Raw genomic sequence first — 20,776 nt, 5'->3', positions numbered from 1 at the left:
GTCCTCTTTTAATGTGATTAAGGCTCTTTGAAGGCACTGACTTTTTCATTGCCAAGAGATTAAAGGAGAAGGGCAAAAAGTCAAAGTCCAATATAACACAAGACCCATGTTTAAGACAAAAGGCTACCTTAAATTTTTACTTTGGAAAACTATTGCCTTGGTACATAGTAGACATCTCTTTAGAAAGCCTGGCTAAGTACTTAGTCTTTTCTGATAATGCCTCTGTGGATACTGCAAATAGAAGAATTCAAACATCAGTTGGTTCCAATATTTTTAAACATGGGTAATTTTCAAGTTACGGTGAATTGAAATCAGAAAAAGCATTTGATAAAAGTTATACTGAAAAAAAGTTTAAATTGGATGTTATATTTCTAACGCCAATTTTTTAGAGAAAAGACTACAGATTCTTAAGATTTAAATAAGTCATGAAATACTAATTCACAACTTCCTAATGTGTACGTAAGGCAATACAATAACAAACCATGGTGTGAAAATCTTAATACTGAAACAGAGTTCAAATGGACAAGAAGTCTCCTCTGAATGGCGACAAGTTTACACTTCCTTAACTATATGAAGGATTTTAAATGTCTATTTTTTTCTGGTACAAATTATTTAGTTTCACCAAGAAAAACATCACTCTTCCCTCTTAATTTTGCCCTGTTTTTTGTAGATGTGAGCAAAGCAGCGTACCCAAATTTTAGTGGAAAACTCAAGTAAATGTCCTTTTTCAATGAGAAGTGCCCACAACTCATAAATATTCCATACTGTGTTTTAGAGAATGCTTAGTCCTAAGATTAAAATGCAATTAAAAACAGGATGTATGTAGCTTTCTTTATTGAAAAGCAGATTAAACCCCCAAAAATACACAGTTAGGTCTATGAGTAAGGTTTTATTTCAGAATTCAGCAAAGAATTTTACAGAGGTTCATATTATAAAAAACATTTCAAAAGTGCCCCAAATTGAAAAGCCAATCAGAACTGTTAGTTGTTTGTTCCATGCAGCAAACGGTTGCTTTTGTTAAAATGAGCAGTACGAATTCTATTGCCAGGAATATGTGCAAAATGTCACTGCATTGGGAAGGATTTTAGCACAGACTCAATAAGCTTTTCAGGCTTGGTCAAGAGATTGCACATGATAAATTGTAAATAGTGCAAATAATATACAAATAAAAGTTAAGTCAAAGGCTAATGACAGTCAACAGATATATACCATACATACCATGATACGTCACAGATGGGTGAGACAAAGGACAAAGCTCTTACAAACATTCTTCTTCACTAATAGTTCGTACTTTTGGTACAGAGATTGATTATAGCTCAGCTATCCTATTTATACCTTTTCCATCTTTGGTTATAAGGGATCTTGTCCTTTGGTTCATCAACTGTGACCTGCTGCTCAGTACCCGGAGCACAACCCACATTAGGACGCAGCATTTGTTTAATGTACAACCTGGCTGATTCCTGAGGCCTTTAGCAACATTTAGTTCAAACTCATCACTTTTATACAATAAGCATTACAGACAACATCCCCTGTAACAAATTTCTAAGTTTCTTGGTCAGTATTTGTTTGCAATCAGGGACAAGAAAAGGCCAAGCAAGTTCTGTCTTGTTCTCTTCATTCAGCCATTGAGATGAGCACAGGATGCCCCTTTGTCAGGGAGCTTCCCTGCCTGCTAGCCTTTCTCTGTAAAGGCCACTGCTACTCCAAAGATATACTAAGAAATGATCCTACCCTTAGTACTGCAATACAAAAAATTAATTTAAGTGAAGCCTTTCTGATTCTAGTGCTTGAGAAATGGAGTGTGATAGTTTTTTAAGTAGTAAAGACAGTAGAGAAACTTGCAATACAATGAAACTGTGCTACCCCACCCAAGGCAGCAACACCCAAGCCATGGAGAGAAAGGCATTCACAACTAGGCAGGCACCATAAAACCAGGGACCAACTGCCAATGGTCCTATCACATGAATTCACTTGCCTTCACACAAGTGCCAAGCCACTCCAGGCTCAGCTGGCAGGGTGCACATACTGCCACGGCTATCATATTGGCCCCTGAGGCTCCACCATGCAGAATGAGTTACATGAATGCCGTCCCAAAGCACCTGCTCAGCCAACACAGCCTGCCAAGAGCCTTTCTAAGAAGCACTCAGGAGAGTAGAAAGAGCAAAGTAGCAGTTTACAAATAGCATCCTAGCTATGCTTGTAGAGTGCAAACAATACCACTCTCACCCAAATGGGTTTGGCAAGAAATTTTACAAAGTTTCAGTTTCATTTAAATGGGACTTTCCCGTTTTACTTTTTTTAGTGCATGAACCTGAATAGTGTTTATCAATTGTAGTATGTATTTCCAAACAAGGTTATTTTGAGTTTTTTTAACCTCACTCTCTATATTACATCACCAGTACTATTGGAAATATTATATTAAATGACCAGTAAACTATATCCTGAGCTTCTCAGAAGGAGGTATAAAGTGGAAAAGAAGTTTCTAAGACAGAGGTATCAAACAGGCCTGCAGAACACCCAAGTGAGACCTAAGTCAGATTAGCATATTATTGGGAAACACTTAATAAAATAAATAAAAATAAGACATAATGTTAATTTGTGGTTTTCTAAGTCAATATGGGTGGCAGGGATCCTTTTCTATTTGAGTCTGAAACCACTATTCTAAGACATCTGATATCTTTGGACATAATACCTGATTTAACACTAATTCAGTGGAGTTTTGGCCACTCAAAACCTATTCCATGACAACACCATTCAGACTCAGGATACATTGCACTGCAACTCTGAATACAAGTTATCTCATTACTACTCAGAACTAGGTGCTCAAAATATCTACATTCATCCTGCCAGCTGTTAGGCTGAAGTCACAAACAAGGGATTTTTCCAAACAATTAAGAAAAAGTTCTCTACTTACTCAAACCCAATATGGACAGGTAGGTCTACTTTGCAGCCTACATACTGTCATCAATAAAGAAAAGATACTGAGGAGTAAAAATATTCTTATCACTGGCTATGGTGAAAGGATAATCATTTTCATATAAAGCCAGTGATAAAAGTATACATAACACTTCCAAAAGAAGTCAATTCTCCCTCTCCATGGCGGGCAGGGGGCAAGCCAAGTTCAGGAACAGAAAACAAAAAAGGTGAGTTTTCTAGAGAAGCAATCCTTAGTGTTCATCTAAAAAAGAGAAGGAAAAGAAGGTCACCATATAGCAGTAATTAGCATAAACAGGGTTCACATCATTACCTGATAGAGATTTTTTTAGTTGTGAATCTGAAAATTTTAAATCTCCACAAAACAAGTTTCTTTACTTGCTCCAAAGTGTTGTAAACTATGATATCCTGTCAATATCCTAAAATTTACATTTCCACAAAATAACACAAATACACAGATTTTTTTTGGCCTAACTACCTCTGAAAATTATCAATAGCCTAAATCTTGGTGATGAAGGTGGCATCAAAATATACTTATAACTACTTACTACTCTGGAGTTTTTTATATAAAGAACTAAGAGATAATTTTAAATCTTACATTAAGGAGTCACAGACAAAGTAGAGATGGTGTTTTTCATTGGGCAGGCTGATCCATGAAAATTCCCTGGGTTTGGTAAATTTCCTTAAGGACCAATAAAACTGTATCTTCAGATTCCCTATAGAGGTAAGCAATAATATCAACACCATTAAAGATAATTCACCAAAAATGTCAGACCTTAGTTCCTAGAGAAAAATGGTGTAAATGGACCTGGACATATTTCTTATGTTCACATTGCCATCTCTTGCAAAATAATTTGTCCTATCTCTTAATTTGACTTTTTAAAAAGATTTTTCTAATCTAGCTAGACACCTAGCCTTCTAAACTGGCTTAATGAGTCTACATACTTTATTAAACATTAATTTAGCACCTGATGTGTGCAGAAATAATACTGGGACATTATAAGGTTTCAATAAGATATAATCTTTGTCCTCCTGAAGATCTGTTTAGAAGCTACCACTACAAATTCATCAGTGTTTATCTACTTTTCTAGAACAGTGATGGATTTTCTTTAGTTTATTCAATACCCTTGAAGAGGGGACCCCGAACTCTGAAAATCCTTGAAGGAGAAAAATCTCCTTCAACTCTGCCTCAGTGAGGGGCCCTGCCCAGAAGGACAAACAGTTTCATCTTTTGTTATCTGGGTGGGGTTTGGCTCAGTCCTGAAACTCATTGAATTCAATTCAAATTCTAGGAGGAGGGGCAGCTAGGTGGTACAGTGGATAGAGAACCAGCCCTTAAGTCAGGAGGACCTGAATTCAAAAGTGACTTCAGACATTTAACATTTCCTTGCTGTGTGACCCTGGGCAAGTCACTTAACCCCAACTACCTCAGGGGGAAAAAAAAAAAAGAGAGAGAGAAATAAATAAAGAAAAACAATTCTAGGAGGAGCCAATTTGGGACTCCACCCATGGGCCCCCCTTTGCTAAATCTCTCATTATAAAAAGAGCTAAACTAAAATCCTCTCTTTGCAGAGGTTCCAAACATGCCAGCTATACCATGCTTGGCATCCTAAGGAGCCTTTGTCCACTGGAATACTCTTTCCAGTGCTATCCTCTCTTTACCCTCACCTATTTCCCTAACTAGACTTGAACCTTACTTTTAATCCCCATAATAAACCTATTTTGTCAATTTAGGTTTTCGGGTCTGTAAATTCCTTTACAGAAAGCCTCTGCGCTGCCAGAAGGGAGTCCCCAAAACTCCCTACCCTTGCGCCGAATCCTAAAGAGTTGTAGAGGAGACAAAACCCTTTATTTGGTTCCCTGAATCCCAAACCTGCCAGTAGACCTCATTTAATTCCCTGACCACCAGAAACCCTAATTTCATTTGGGTTCCCCAAATCTAAACCTAACCATCCTCACTAGTCCTTGTGACCACCAAATAGCACACATTTATAAAAGAGTGAAGCTAAACTGTCAATTCAGGGAAATGAAATTATGATCCTGGTAACATTAACCCTATGTGCCAATCAAATAAGCAAATACATTACAAATGAAGAGAATAATAGTTTTTAAAAATAATAACCACTAATTAGCAATATTATTCTATAACCTATGCTGAATAAGGAAAAATCAGTCATAGAAGTATCTACAATCTGGTTCTTCTGTAATTAACTCAGATTGCCCAAAAAACTTTTTTTCACTGCATAGACAATAAACTATGCAAATGAGAACAAAAAAGTACTTAGCTTACCAGTAGCAGAGATGGCTTTGCAATGCAAATAAATATTCATTAAAGCTTTCAATAGGTTTCTCCTGTAATACATAGTCAATTCGTTGGCCCCCATTCAGCATTCCAACATTAATAGAAGCAGCTTCTTCTTTATCTGCCACTGGTGAGTCTCCTGCTTGAACATCTAGATATCGGGAACCAAGGAAAGAACAATCAAGTTTTTATCTCTTTCTCTTCTTACTCTAACCTTCCTATTTACAGTTAAATTGTTATTCTCAATACAAAGGAATAGCTTTCTCTCAGCTTTCGTTTTCTTAATCATTCCTCCCCCCCCTTTAGGCTTCTTTTCCAATCCCACTGGTCTCTCTTAAATCAGAAGTCACCAATCTACACTGTCACCTGTTTTTCTTTGGTTCATAACCGCAGAATGTTGTTTTTTTTTTAATTATTAATTTTTTGTTATAGTTTTTTATTTACAAGATATATGCATGGGTAATTTTTCAGCACTGACAATTGCAAAACTTTTTGTTCCTATTTTTCCCCTTCTTCCCCCCACCCACTCCTCCCCTCTTTTTTTTTTAATGTTCATTTAACAAAAATGTAAAAAATAGCTTATGGGCTATCCAAAAACATGTGATAGGCCCTTGACATGTAGACCATAATTTGCTGATCCCTGATTTAAAGCACTGGAGTTCATTCTACTCAAGCCATTTCACTTGCTCTATTTTTGAGAGTGGATTTTCTAGTTCACAAAACCAATCTGCACACTGCCAAAGCTCAGTGAGAAAAGAAAGACTAAAGCCAAAGGGCTATGGAATTAATAAAGAATAGACAAGTACCTATGCTATCCCAGAGTTAGCCTAATGAATTAGAATTTATGACAACTACAGGAACAAAAGCCGAAGAAACTATTTAACAAGTACCAAAAAAAAAAAAAGATCCTTTTTAGGAGAAAAGAGTATTTTCAAAAGTCTCACCCTAAGACTTCCCAGGTAAGAAATAGTTGGGAATTTATAACTACACAACATACTTATAGTTAGTTGGTACCTAGATAGTGGTACCACACCCTGTTTCTATAATTTGTGGCTATCAAGATCTATAGAAGCCAACAAACAAGAATGAAGCAAAAAAAGCCCAAAGCCCATGGGTAATCGGATTCCCCAGCCTAAAGCAGAAACCACTCATTCAGCTCCACCAACCACTGGGCTTCTCAGGAACTGGTTCAGGCTCAGGCTCAGCTTCCTCTGCAGCAGCTGTTTCTGTAGCCTGAAGGGCTGGGTAAGGAGCTCTGGTAAAAGACTTCCAAGCCATCCGTAGGGAACTCAGCACATTGTTCTTTAGGTCCATGCTCATCCGGGTCAAGCCTTCTCTCAGTTCTAAAACATACATTGGTAAAGGAATTATAAGCACCTGAGTATTCAGCACAAAGCCGAAGAAAATGTCCAGAAGCCATGTCCATGGTTTACTCCACCACTTTTAAAAGACCCTGGTCCTTGACTCAGCCTTACCCAAATGCATCCTTTTCCTGCCTTTATGATGAGGGATCAGCATAGGCTCAAATTCTACATCTGGAACCACCATTGGCTCAATTCTATATGCCACAGGGTCAAACTGCATAGAAAAGCAATAGCTAGACTTACTGCTGCCGGAGAAAGACAAGAAGAGACAAGCAGTCACAAGCTCACTACAGAAAGGTGAAAAAAGAGAAAGTAAGTCTTTTCCAGGCCAGTAATTTCAATAGAATAATGAAGGAAAGAAGCAAACCAATCCAACAGGCTAATACAGTTTTCTAGTTGCCTCCATTACTAAAGAGTCACAACTAGGTTCTAACTTACCATTTCAGCCTTTTACATATTTATAATCTATTCACATATTCACTTATTTAGACAAACTGGCCTTCTTGCTGTTCCTCCCACACAACACTCTATCTGCTGTCTCCTTACTTGGAATGCATGTTCTCTCCACTTCCATCTCAAAACTCAGTTGAAGTACCACCTTAATATGAATGACACTGCTTTCCTTTAGCCCCCTTCCTCCCAAATTACCTTGGAAGGTAATTTGCATATATTTAAGTATATGTTGACTTCCCCAATAAAATATAAGCTCATTAAGAATTTTAGTCTCTGTATCTCAAGTATCTGACACATAGCAGGTGATCATAAAATGATGGTGACTGAGGTAAAGCCATAACCAGAAAATACTTACAGGGTGATAAATATTGAAGAAACCTTTGCATGTTGGAAGTTTGTAGTTGGGATCAATTCTTTTCAGTCCTCGGACAGTAAGGAACATTCCAATAGGAGATCCAAAGGCAAAAAAGATATCTGGTTTGTAAATTAGCCTAGGATATTTCACAGAAGCCTGGAACAGTAGGATGAGGAGGAAGAACACCATTCACAAATTATGTCTTTGTTTCTAGAATATCCATTGTTCAAAATGCTCCCTAAAAAGAACTTTGTTGTTACCTGTCCAATGCTAATATCCAAATACTCATCATTTCCAGCACCATCAGTACTAGTGCAGTCTTTGATTTTTTCTGAAGATACAGGTAAATTCCTTCCCAAAGCTGACTGCTGATTCGGTTTAATACCCTGAGAAATTTAAAACAAAAAAACCTTCAAATTCCTTAGAGGTACCTTGCAAAAGAATCAGCCCAAGGATAAATGATTTGCTTTTGATTTTTAAAAGGCAGTGGAACAAAAAGGAAAATACTACTGAAATGATGGCCAGTAAAGCCAAAAAAGGAAAAACACTTAGAAAACAAGATAGGAAAACAAGCTGCCTGGCAGCAATGCTCAAATATCTCTGTATATATTCCAAAATGTTGTGCAAATTCGAACAGCCAAGCAGGCAAGAATTGGCAAAACATTAATGAAGTAGCTAAGAAAAACAGATAAAGAAAAATGGATAAAGAAGTGAAAAAGAAAATAGATGACAGAGAAAAATAGAAAAGGAAAACTGGGTGGGAAATGTGTACTTACCAGGAAATTCTCTGAACTACTTTAACTGCCAAAACAGAATTTTTATTATGTTTCACTGGCATGAGAAATGAAACAATATAATACATGAAAATAAAGCCAAATAAGAAACTTAAAGACTGAATCAAATCAATTTCTGAGGAGTTGGAAAACATTCAACAACTGAAGAAATCCAAGATTGGCACAAAAAGGTGAGGAAAGATTAAAATTTTGGGAATGGTAACATGTTTAGTAGATATGGATGAGGTACAGAAGACTGAGTTCCAAAGAGAGTTAAAAACCAGAATATCACATCCCTATCCTGAATAAAGAATCTGCCAGACCAAAAGATTTGACAACTTAACAATATGACAGAGATACATCACCAAATAAGATAAAGAATTTTAGCCCAACATAAGTTTATTACCTCTGTGTTTTCCCCATTCTTAAAATAGTTTAGTATCTTTTTTCTTGGTCCCAAAGGAATTCCCATTTCCTGAAGATCTCTGTCTGTACACAAAGCCTAGGCACAGAGAATTAAATGCTTTACTTCTAGGTAAATATGACAAGTATTAAATACCTTGAAAAAACAGAATCTAGCTTCCTACATAAGTTAGGATTTTTGCTTCTATTTTATATATATTTTGTAATTCTCTGGTTCCCCAATATCAGTTTCTTTCATGAGGATAACAAAAGAAATATAAAAAGTATTTTTAAACTTTTAAGTTGTCAATGTTACAATGATAAAAATATCACTATTTTGCTGTAGAAGACATACTCTATTCTTGTGGAGGCAGCAGAAGTTGGACATTTAGTGATACAACAAAATAGAGAAAATACATTCTACCTTCACCTTCATTCCCTAAGAACTGGATTGTCTTATTCTTGCCCAGTTAATAACCAAAGATAAAAAAGCAACAAAATAATATCCAGATTATCACATATAGATTTGACTTTAAGAAGGTACTATTATCAGAAATATATGCTAAAAAAGGATATGACATCACATTTTAAAAAGACATTTTAGCAATTAGCACTTCTGCTTTGTGAAAAAACAAAAATATTCAGAATAAAAATACACAGATGTATATAACATAAAATTTACACTAAAGCCCTCTGCTGAATCTCATCAATACAGAGAAATAACTCTGAATTCTTCCATTGTATGAAATCTGCTAAATCCTAAAAAGTTAAGATTCTCATTAATATTCTCTCCCTAAAGGTCTATGCTGGAGAGGAACATCCAAAATGATAAAAATTCTTTTGGATTTTTTAAATTAAGTTCATAAAAATATCAGTTCTTTAAAAGTAAATATTAGAATACTAAAAATCACAATAAAGTTGTGAATGTCCCTTTAAGCCTACATATTGCCTATTTTTAGACTTTAAACTTCCAAGGAATAAGGAACATTAAACTACAAAGCACTATACACATATGAACACTCAACAAATCCTGAAAAAAACCAAAGATGATATAACTGACAATGTTCTAAAGATTCTGTATTCAGCCAAATACACTATAGACATTCAATAAGGATTACTCAACAACATTGGCAAGTAACTAAAATAATGAAGTAACACAATACAAGGTAATAACTACTTAGTCAATATATTTTTACCAGAGCTGCTTTATCTATTTTCTCCTTCTTAAAGAGATTAGAAAATTCAGAGAGCTGAAGTTTCTTTAAATCTTCTTCTAGGTCCAGTGTATCTCCCTGATCCAAAACAACCCTTGAAGTAATCTGAAAATCATAAAGTAAATAAATGAAAGACAATAAAACTCTAGTCAACTACTAGTTAGTTCTATATTCTCAAAAATAGAAATAAAAATAAATCCTTTCAGCTAAATAGTAAAACAGCCTTTCAAGAAATATACTATATTGGAGTGGGATGAGGAAGAGATGGAGGGAATGTTGTTTTGGAATTGAGAAATGTCTGTTGAATTAAAAACAAAATGTGAGAAATCATTTTAAAATATGAAAATATCACATTTTATAATATCAAATTACCAAGTTCTAATTTACTGATATTTATATTGGCATTAATATTTTAATGATATTTTATTTGTTAGAAATCAAATATCATGATAACATAGTTTTATTAATATCATAAAGAGACCTATCAGATTCAGCTTCTTTGGACAACATATGGACATATGGACAACACAGATATGAAAACTTAGATGTAAGCAAAATACAAATTAGAATGTAATTATTCTATTTTTAAAATAATTTTTCATTATCAACAAATACTTATTAAGCACCTACAATGTAAAAGCTTCTGGGAAAATAAAAAAGCAGACACAATAAATGCTGTGTTTTCATAGGATTTATAGTTTAATTTGGGAAAACATTAAAGAGAACTAATACAACATAATATAATTTGTGCTAAGGTAATAGATGAATGGCAAAAACAAAAGTGATTTACTTTACAAAAGAATTTGTAGCAGTATTTTTTTTTTTAATAAGAACTTTGCCTAGCTCATTTAAAATACATCCATTTACACAATACTCGATTTTCTTATATGTAAACTATGGGGAATGAACACTAAATGATGTCTACATTCCCTTTTACACCCCTACAAGCTGAGAACTAGCTAAGCCCATAAATATTTATCATATTAACTAAAGCATTTATTTAATAGTTTACCTTTCTACCAAAGGATACTAGATAAAGTAAATCCTATATTTCTGCTTCCTGAAATTGAAATGCTTTTAAACTTGATCAGACTGACTTCAATTCAGAAACTAGATTCTAAAGGCCAAAATAATATTACTAATTCAACCACTAAAAAAGTAATATTTACCTTTTCACTGTCATTATTCTCCAAAGGATCTTTCTGATTTGTTAGAAGGTCAAACAATATAAGTGATCCTGTAAAAAACAAAAGAGAAGAAAGCAGGAAAAAACCAATCAGTAGTAGCACTTCCTACTTTGTTATTTTACCAAAAAGCCAAAAACAAGATAATGGCCTGCTGTAAATAAATCTGAAAAGCAAAAATCCTTTCCCTCATATCCCAATGCCTACTCCAAATACTTCACATGGGCCTTCAGCTGGACAACATAGAACCTGATAGATTAGAAGAACACTCACCCAAGTATTGGGAAACAATGCAGTAGTGTAGAAAATGGAATTAGATTTGGGATCAAAGCCCTCGGTCTAGGCTTGTGGTCTTACTAGCTATGTGACTTTGGCTAGTCATTTATCCACTTTTTAGCCTCAGTTTCCAATATCACCTGTGGTTTGTCTGTCTGTCCATGGTTGGCATGTTGTCTCCCCTGTTACACTGAACTTCTATAGGACAGTGACTATCTTGTCTTTTTTTTTTTTTTCCCTATGTATCCCCAGTGCTTAGCAAAATATCTGGCATATAGCAGTCACTTAATAAATGTTTACAGAACGACTAATTTTTCTCATCTGTAAATTGGTCTTAATACTTGCACAACTTATCCCACAACATTTTAAGGATAAATTGAGATAATGCATATAAGAAATGTAAATACAATATGAATATAAATACATAAATATACAAAAATATAAATATGGGAGCAGCTAGGTAGCACAGTAGATAGAGCACTAGCCCTGAAGTCAGGAGGACCTGAGTTCAAATGTGGCCTCGAACACTTAATACATCCTAGCTTGTGACTCTGGGCAAATCATTTAACCCCAATTGCCTAAGAAAAAAAAAAAAAAAAAAAATTTAAATTAAAAAAAGAAAAAGAAAATATAAATATGAACCTTTACTGCTGTTGTTATTACCTAAACTATGGCCAGCTATGGATACACCCCCTTTGAAATTAGGGTTCCTCTGCAGAAAGAGTTTGTATATTCGGTTCATTTCAGAAGCAACTGTGTCCAAGATAGTCTGACAGTAGGTGGGGCTATTATAAAAGAAGACATCCAGGATTGTGTCATTGGTGAAGTGCCGAAGGCGGTTGATGCTGGGCAGAGTAATTCTCCTCAAGTCTCTGAAAATAGGAGAGAGAATTTACTTGGAGACCCAAATAAAAGTTCTATAGTCAATCCTTTGTTATCTTTCAGAAACAAATTTATTTTGAGCACTTAAACTGGAGAAGGGTTTTCCTAAAGACACGCCATTTCTCAAGTTTAGAAGGTGACTTCTCAGTCCTTTTTTGGCAGACAAGAAAGAGGAAAGCAAACAAGCAGCATCTTCTTTGGAAAAGGTTCCCAAATTCTGTCAACAGAAGGCAAGGCCAGGCTCATCAGCATGGAACATAACCTCTAAAAGTCAGGAGCAGCTGAGAGGAGGCAAGAGAAAAAAGAAAGATGCTCATGGGAAAAACAGGGCCAAGATGTAGCAGAGACAGATATGAACCAGTCTCAGTTTTCCATTTAGGAAAAACCCATTTTTATTGTTTCCAGCACAATCTGTCAAAATGAAGTGGTCCAGGCTCCAGCTCACTTAACAAAGAATGTTATCTATCTAAAAAGAATGTTATCTATCTGAAAAGAATATGTTAACAGTAATTAGCAAAGATAACAGGTATGAAGAAGTGAAAAACAAGATTAGGAAGGCTAAATTTCATCCAAAACAAGGGTGAAAAAGCAATTAGCCTTTTGATGATCTAGTGTATTCAGTGCTATTCCTTCTTCCCATGGTCACAACTGATGTCCTTATCCTACCTTTCAAGGGGCACTTAAAACATTTAGTTATTTACTAGAAAAGCCTTAACTATCAGACTATCAATGACAGTTCTAGTGTTACTTATTTCAAGGTTGGGGATATCTTACCTTCTTTAAAAGCTGAACATTACTAAAATGTATGGAAATAAAGAAAAATAAGAAAGCAAGAATGCATGTACTGGAGAGGGAAGTCTTGTTTAGCAATGTTGTTGAGGAGCCAATTTAGGTACAGGGAAATGTGGTGATGATACAATCCAAAATGTTCCAAGATGATACAATAACTCCCTTTCATTGAATCAAATAAGAATTTTTTAATATAAATATGGGGGCAGCTAGGTAGCACAGTAGATAGAGCACCAGTGGGTGGGTGGGTGATTCAGAATTTAATAGTTTGATCCTCAAGAAAGAAACACAGAAATCTATATTTCTATAGTCTAAGACCTAGCTTCTAAGCCTTTGTTTCTCAACCCCATATGAGGGTCTCGTAACTGAATGTGGGGGCCACAAAACTATGATTTATTACCAGCATAATGTTTGATTTGTATACCTTTTAAATGTACCTATATATGTGGGGTCATGTAAAAATTTCTTGGGCAAAAAGAGTCACAAGTGGAAAAAGTTTAAGAAGCCCAGGCTAAGAGATCCATAATGGACTTCTATTAATGCTAGAAATATCCTTAGATACTTTAATCAACAGAAGTAAAGCCTACTACAAATGTATTAACTGTCTCAAAAGTTTTAATGTTTTACTCACACATCCACACCAGTAGAATGCAAAGGGCTATGCCAGTTGACAGGAAGAAACTCTACCCGGCCAATCTGTTGCTGTTCTTGAGCTTTCTTAAAATGTGTCTGTAGCAGGTTCAAGGAAACGCCACGGAAATCATTAACTGGGGAGGGAAAAATTTATTCTGAATTGATCACTTATCCCAGCTATATTTTCTTTTAGTGCTTTTTTTTTTTTTTAACTTTATGACATCATATCTTCACAACAGATAACTTCCCTTAGTAGGAAAAGGGAGAAGTAGTTAGGGATGAAGGAAAATTTATCGATTTAAATAACTCATCATAACTTATAAATCATTTCATTAAAAAATGTTGGCTTTATACTTATTTCTGTTATGTCATAGGAAGCTCACCACAAAAAGCTCATGGCTAGCTGTCAATAAACCCTATCATTAAATTCTTTAATATTTTCTAGTTACTTACAAGAACTCATTCTTATCATTCTACATAAACAGAATCAGGAAAACAAATATATAAAATACTGTGACAACTTAAAAGGGAAAAAAAAAAAAAGAGCAACAATAAAATGATCAAATTAAATGTTTCAAGATTATAAGCTTGATCCCCACCCAAAAAAAGTCCAAGAATGAAAAAAATACTACTCTCCATCCCCTCAACACTAGCTTCCTTGTAGTTGTCAGGGAGAATGGCTGGTACTTTTGATATATTGGTTAATTTTTGCAGAACTTTTTTTAAATCCTTTATTACAAAGGGATAAAGTGGGAAATGTAGGTGATGTAAAAATCCAAGCTATCAAAAATCTATTTTAAAAGCATTTTAAGTGAAACATAAAATATATAGCTGTTGGAGAATACTTGTCACATAAAACCAATCTTCCATAAGACAATTTCAACTCACAATCACCCTACTTAAGATAGATGGTTTTAGGGGCAGCTAGGTGGCCCAGTGAATAGAGCATCAGCCTTGAATTCAGGAAGACCCGAGTTCAAATCTGGTCTCAGACACTTAACACTTCCTAGCTGTGTGACCCTGGGCAAGTCACTTAACCCCAGCCTCAGGGGAAAAAAAAAAAAAAAGATAGATGGTTTTAATGTTGATTGTCTAATTGTATATTTTGACTTCCATTCAAAAAGAACTAGCTACTTTTAAAATACAAAATTTGTTAGGGGAATCGATAAGAAATTTTACTCCACCAAAGAGTTTCATTAAAGCTTTTCTTTTTGACTTTGACCACTACCAACATTGATGGTGTTTCAGACAGAAAAACCATGCTCCTAAGTATTTAGGATTTGTCCATACATCATATTCTAATTGAGATTATCTATTATCCATGTATTATCCTTAGAGATTCAATAGCATTTTATTTCTAAGTTAAGAAGCTTGCTGTTCAGCTAGCTGTCTTCTTTAACTCTTCCAAATCTGATTATAACACCAAGGTTATTATCACAGCTTGCAGGCATACCTTCTGAACACTTTAAAAAATGCAATCATATGGACTTGGTTCTTTTCAACAATAAGATGATTCAAGGAAATTCCAATAAACTTGTGATGGAGAGAGCCAAGTACAAGGGATAATATTATAAAAAAAAAATTACTCATGCATATATACTGTGGAAAAAAAATTCTAAATAAAAAAAAAAGAAAAAAGAAAAAATTACCCATGTATATGTTCTGTCAATAAAAAGCTATAATAAAAAAAAAGAAAAGAAAAGAAAATTGCACATGTTTAACCTACACTGGATTGCTTGCTATCTAGCAGAAAGAAGAGGGGAGAAAAAGGAAGAAAGAAAAATTTGGAACACAAGATTTTGAAAAGGTGAATGTTGAAAACCATCTTTGCAAGTATTTGAAAAAATAAAATCCATTTTTAAAAAACTGCAGGAAAAAAAACGAAATACAATCATACATATATTTTGCAAACTTACCACACTGTACAATGCTTCTGAATCGAAGATCACAAGCTGGTCCAATTCCATGGACCACAAAAACCAGATGGTCTATTTTTAAGGGTTCTCCTAGAAATTAAATCAAAAGTCTAGATGACTGATAATGAAAACTGATTATATTCTAATTTAAATGGGCAATTTTATAAATAACATATATTATAAGGAACTATGCTGAAACAAAGCTCTATCTTGGTCAAGATAGACTTTATCAGATCAGCATCAAAATTCTCAGCAGTTTCAGTAAAAGTACCAGGACTTTATCCAAAAGGACTTAACACTATAATATAGAAATGCCAATTCCAAAGCAAGAGGAAAGACACTTAATAATCAGTTTAGTTGTGAAGTAAGAAAGCAGCCAAGAACATTCATCAAGGTCATTCTAAAAACCATTTTTACATAGTCAATAACTATCCAGAACATGTATCAAAAGGAATACCAAAAACATTTAATATGAATAGTCACTGGAAATAAGGCTGTTATTAGGTTTCAATGTTATTCTTTCAATGTTGTAGAAAGAGAGGTGAACTTGGAAATTCTGGTTTTGATACAAGTATGACACTAGTAAGTCACTTAGCTTTTTTATGTCTTTCAAATTAAATTAGGACAACTGGGAGGAAAGAATTTTGTAAACCTTTAAAAGTACTATATAAAAGTGGTATATTACTATTACACATGACTACTTAGCTTTTAAAAAAGAAACATTTTTATTAAGTACAAATAGATGAGAAAAGTGTAATTTAGTTCAATAAATTCAAAGATCCCATCTATGGAGGGTCATTATTTGCCCAAAAATAAGAAAATCAGAAAAGCAGCCTAGCAGAAATTGGTTTTAGAACAATATCTATAAATTCACATATGTACATCTGTTTGTGTGTGTCAAGATCTATTCTAAGATAAGTGATTAGCTATTAAAAGGTATCATACAAAAATGAGAAAAAAAAGGAAAAAACTATTGCCAACTAAAAAAAAGGAAGTTTATGATCAAATAATAATAAAGATGATCTCAGAAGATACAGGTATTTTTTACATTTAAAAAATGTGTGTCTATATTGTATCTAGGATATACTATAAAATATTTAACATGCATGAGAATGCCTGCCATCTAGGGGAGGGAGTGGAGGGAAGGAGGGGAAAATTAGGCACAGAAGGGATTGCAAGGGATAATGTTGTAAAATGCATATGTACTGTCAAAAAAAAAAATTAATTTTTTTTTTAAAATGTGTGTCTCTATTATGTACAACTTGCTTTTCTTTTTAAGTATATAAAAAATTCCATAATTTACATTTAAAGTTGTCGAATTTGTCTATGATTCCTTCTGGCGTTTCTTCTGTTCTGTGACCACCCCTACTTTCTTTCTTTTTTTTTTTTTTGGTAAACTAATCCCTACTTTTCCTCTCCTCTCCATTCTGCTTCCCCAAAGTTAAGAAAAAAACAAAACTTTTTTAACACATACGTAGAGACAACAAAATAAACAAATGTCCACATCTGGATGTGTCCAAAAATGTACTTCCCTTTCTTCAATCTGAGTTCATCAGCTTTCTGCCAAGAGGGGAACATGCTTCATCATCAGTCCTCTAGAACTAGGGTTGCACTGATCAGGGTTCTTAATCTTAAGGTCAAAGTTGTTTGCTGTTACAGCACTGTCATTATTGTTTAAATTGTTCTCATATCATTGTATAAATTGCTCTCCTAGATCAACTCATTTCAGCCTGCATCAATTTATACAAGTCTTCCCAGGTTTCTCTGAAATTGTCCCTTTTGTCATGTGTTATGATACAATGTATTCCATTATATTCATATGCCATAATTTGTTCGGCCATTCCCCAAGTGGTAGGTACTCCTTAGTTTCCAGTTATTTGTTATAACAAAGAACTGCTACAAATATTTTTATACTTAATAATCCTTCCCTTCTGTTTGTGATCTCTTTAGGGTGTGTGTGTGTGTGTGTGTGTGTGTGTGTGTGTGTGTGTGTGTGTACATATATATATATATATATATATATATATATATATATATATATATATATATATATATATATATATATTTTTTTTTTTTTTTTTTTTTTTTTGGAGGCTGGGGTTAAGTGACTTGCCCAGGGTCACCCAGCTAAAAGTGTTAAAGTGTCTGAGACCAGATTTGAACTCGGGTCCTCCTGAATTCAAGACTGGTGCTCTATCCACTGCGCCACCTAGCTGCCCCTCTTTAGGGTATATTAGCCTAATAATGGTATTTATGGATCAAAGGATTTTTTCATTTAGTTACTTTTCAGTCATGTTCAACTCTTTGTGGCCCTATTTGGGATGTTCTTGACAGATATTGGAAGGATTTGCCATTTCCTTCTCCAGCTCATTAGATATATAAGAAACTGAAGCAAACAATGTTAAGTGACTTGCCCAGAGTCATACAGCTAGTTAAGTGTCCGAAGTCAGATTGGAATGCTGGAAGAGGCATCTTCTTGACTTCAGGCTCAGCACTCTTAACAATTATACCATTCCATATCAAAGGATATGAACAATTTAAAGTAGTAATGATTTAGTAACTTTTGGTACAATTCCAAACTGGTTTGGACCAATTCACAGTTGTTCCAACAGTGCATTAGTGTGCCCATTTTCTCAAAGAGCCTCTAACAATTAAAAATGGACTTTTATTACATAATATTTTTTTGCACATTCAATTACAATTAGAAGGGAAATGGTTAACTGGAAAAAAAATCTTTGCAGTATGTAAATATCCCTATTAAAGATTTTATTTCCAAGATATATATAGAACCAATTCAAATATATGCAAACAAGAGCCATTCCAAAACAGATAAATGGTTAAAGAATATAGTCGTTTTCAAAGAAAGATACCCAAGCTATCAATACACATATAAGAAAATGTTCCAAATCACCAGCAATTAGAGAACACACATTCTATTCACATCCATCAGATTGGGGAAAATTACAATTGTTAGAGAGGATGTAAGAAAATAGGCATGATAATACATGACTGGTAGAACTGTAAACTGTTATAGTCAATCTGGAAACCAATTTGGAATTATGTTCCAAAAAAAGCCACTAATGTTATTATATTCTAGGGTTTTTTTCTACTGGAAAAAAAAAATTAGGCTACTCACTAAGAGCTTCCTCTTCCTCTTTCCTCCTTATCTCACATCACTCATATTCCTTCTGCCATTATCTCTTCCTTCAACCCTGCATCACATGAACAGGTGAGCCTTTTCTTTGGCAAGACAAATCCCTTCCATATGCCTAAGTGAACTCATTTTATTTCATCTTCTCCAGCAGACTGCCTCTTCTATTAGTTCTCTCTCATTAAGCTTTAATCTCCTATCATCTCTCTCTTACTAACCTTTAATCTACTTCTCCACTACCTATAAACATGACCACATCTCCATTCCCAAAAACTCCTACTTGAACCATTCGTGCCTACTAGTTGTTGCCGCCACTTTCTTTCCTCTCTTAACTCTGCAATATGGCTTTTGGTCCCATGCTTCAACTGAAACTGCTCTCTCCAAAGTTACAAATGATCTCTTAATCACTAAATCTAATGGATTTGACACTATTATGCACTTTCTCTTTCTTGATACTGTTTTTTCTTTAGGTTTTTGTAACACTGCTCTTTTCTTGGTTCTCCTCTTACCTAAGGACTCCTTCTTAATCTCCTTTGCTAGATTTAATCAAATCATAAACAGTAATCATAGCTATTCCTTAGGGCTCATTTCTCTTAACCCTCTAAATATTATTTAATTAATGATATCATCATATCTACGCTGATCTTTCTCAGATCTATTTATCCAAATCTAACTTCTCTGCTGCCCTCTATTCTTGCTTCTTGAACTTCCTAGCAAATATCTCAAATGTCATAAAGACACCTTTCATTATGTCCAAAACTGAACTTCTCCTTCCCAAGTACCTCCCTTCTTGACTTTCCTATTATTGTGAAAGACACCACCAGAAGACTTGTGAGAACTCAAGAGAACAAGCTCTGCAAGAAAAACAACACAGTAAAGAAAAGCAACTAAAAAAGTCTTAGCAACTCAATCAATGCAACAACCAACCATAATTACAGAAGGCCAGTAATGAAATATTCTGTCTATCCCATCTCCCAACAGTGAAGTGTTGAACTCAAGGTGAAAAGTGAAAGATGCATTTTCAGACATGCTTAATTTTTCTTGATTATGCATATTTGCTACAAATATTTTGTTTTTCTCTCTTTCAAATTGTTGGGAGAAAGAAAGTTTGATAAGTTTATAAATTTTTTTTTTAAAAAGGTCGTGGCTCTTTTCAACAATGAGGTAATTCAAGCCAATTCCAATGGACTTGTGATGGAGAGAGCCGTCTTTATCCAGAAGGAGAACTGTGGGAACTGACCTTTTTTGTTATTTGCTTGCTTTTTGTTTCCTTTTTCATTTGTTTTCCTTTTTGATCTGACATTTTTTGTGTAGTATGATAATTGTGGGAATATGTATAAGATTTGTACATGTTTAACATATATCAAATTGCTTGCTATCTAGGGAAGAGGATAGAGGGAAGAGAGGAGAAAAAATTTAGAACACTAAGTTTTACAAGGATGAATGTTGAAAACTATCTTTGCCTATACTTTGGAAATAAGAAACTATTTCTAAAAAAAAGGTCATTGAATCATTTTTTACATGTAAAAAAAAGAGGAAAAATAAATAGGAAACACAGAGAAGCTTTAGATAACTATCAAAATAAATGTTAAATTTTTGTATACATTGAATGAGAAAAAAAATCATACATAAGTGGTAAAGATTCACAGCTACATTTGCAATATATTCTATTCCTGTACTTAGTGTATGGAAACATTGATCTTATCTGTTACTTATTTAAGTTCAGAAAAAAATAAAAGCAAATGCTGATCTTTTATCAGAATAAATCCATATGCCTAAAGGCTATTTTTAAAAACTCATGCATCAAGGAAATCTAAGGCTACATATAAAGATCAAATTTAGAAAATGGATAAATATGAAAAAGATATATTAGCAAAAGTTACCACAAGGAATATCAACAGAGATGTTCTCAACTCCTCTCTTCACGGTTCTAGGACGTCCCTGTTCAGTAGGTACAGAACCCCATTCATCAGATCCTGCCACTGGGTGGTAATGAACCATCAGCTTAAACAAAAATATCAAAACAACGAGCACAGTTTATATTAAAGTTATCCTTTTGAAGACTTCTATCTTGCAAAGGAGAAAACCATAATTTCTAACATATCAAACATACACTTTTGCATCAAAAACAGGAGTTGATAGGTAGCT

The 20,776-nt window shown here is 34.3% G+C and overlaps 1 protein-coding gene across 6 annotated transcripts in view; it reads right to left on the bottom strand.

Annotated features, from left to right (window-relative positions):
- Positions 1-869: 869 nt before the first annotated feature.
- LOC141554890 (triacylglycerol hydrolase DDHD2-like) overlaps positions 870-20,776 on the bottom strand; it is a 75,917-nt gene continuing 56,010 nt past the window's right edge. For 3 of the 6 annotated variants that reach the window (XM_074287261.1, XM_074287260.1, XM_074287264.1), the window contains exons 5-18: positions 20,512-20,632; positions 15,478-15,567; positions 13,560-13,695; positions 11,921-12,129; positions 10,967-11,034; positions 9,780-9,902; positions 8,588-8,683; positions 7,669-7,794; positions 7,409-7,564; positions 6,712-6,814; positions 6,403-6,579; positions 5,225-5,387; positions 3,533-3,650; positions 870-3,178 (exon numbers count right to left, since the gene is read on the bottom strand). In XM_074287261.1, the coding sequence (XP_074143362.1) occupies positions 3,569-3,650; positions 5,225-5,387; positions 6,403-6,579; positions 6,712-6,814; positions 7,409-7,564; positions 7,669-7,794; positions 8,588-8,683; positions 9,780-9,902; positions 10,967-11,034; positions 11,921-12,129; positions 13,560-13,695; positions 15,478-15,567; positions 20,512-20,632 (1,650 nt within the window). In that variant the 3' untranslated portion in view covers positions 870-3,178; positions 3,533-3,568. Of the gene's footprint in view, positions 3,179-3,532; positions 3,651-5,224; positions 5,388-6,402; positions 6,580-6,711; positions 6,846-7,408; positions 7,565-7,668; positions 7,795-8,587; positions 8,684-9,779; positions 9,903-10,966; positions 11,035-11,920; positions 12,130-13,559; positions 13,696-15,477; positions 15,568-18,613; positions 18,690-20,511; positions 20,633-20,776 lie in introns of those variants that run through there. The other 3 variants (XM_074287262.1, XM_074287263.1, XR_012485998.1) reach the window with 3 other exon arrangements.

Source organism: Sminthopsis crassicaudata, chromosome 2 (genome assembly GCF_048593235.1).
Source record: "Sminthopsis crassicaudata isolate SCR6 chromosome 2, ASM4859323v1, whole genome shotgun sequence".
In the NCBI taxonomy this organism is placed as follows: Eukaryota; Metazoa; Chordata; class Mammalia; order Dasyuromorphia; family Dasyuridae; genus Sminthopsis; species Sminthopsis crassicaudata.
The sequence above is the reverse complement of the archived record's forward strand: the minus strand, read 5'-3'. Positions and strand labels throughout refer to the sequence as shown.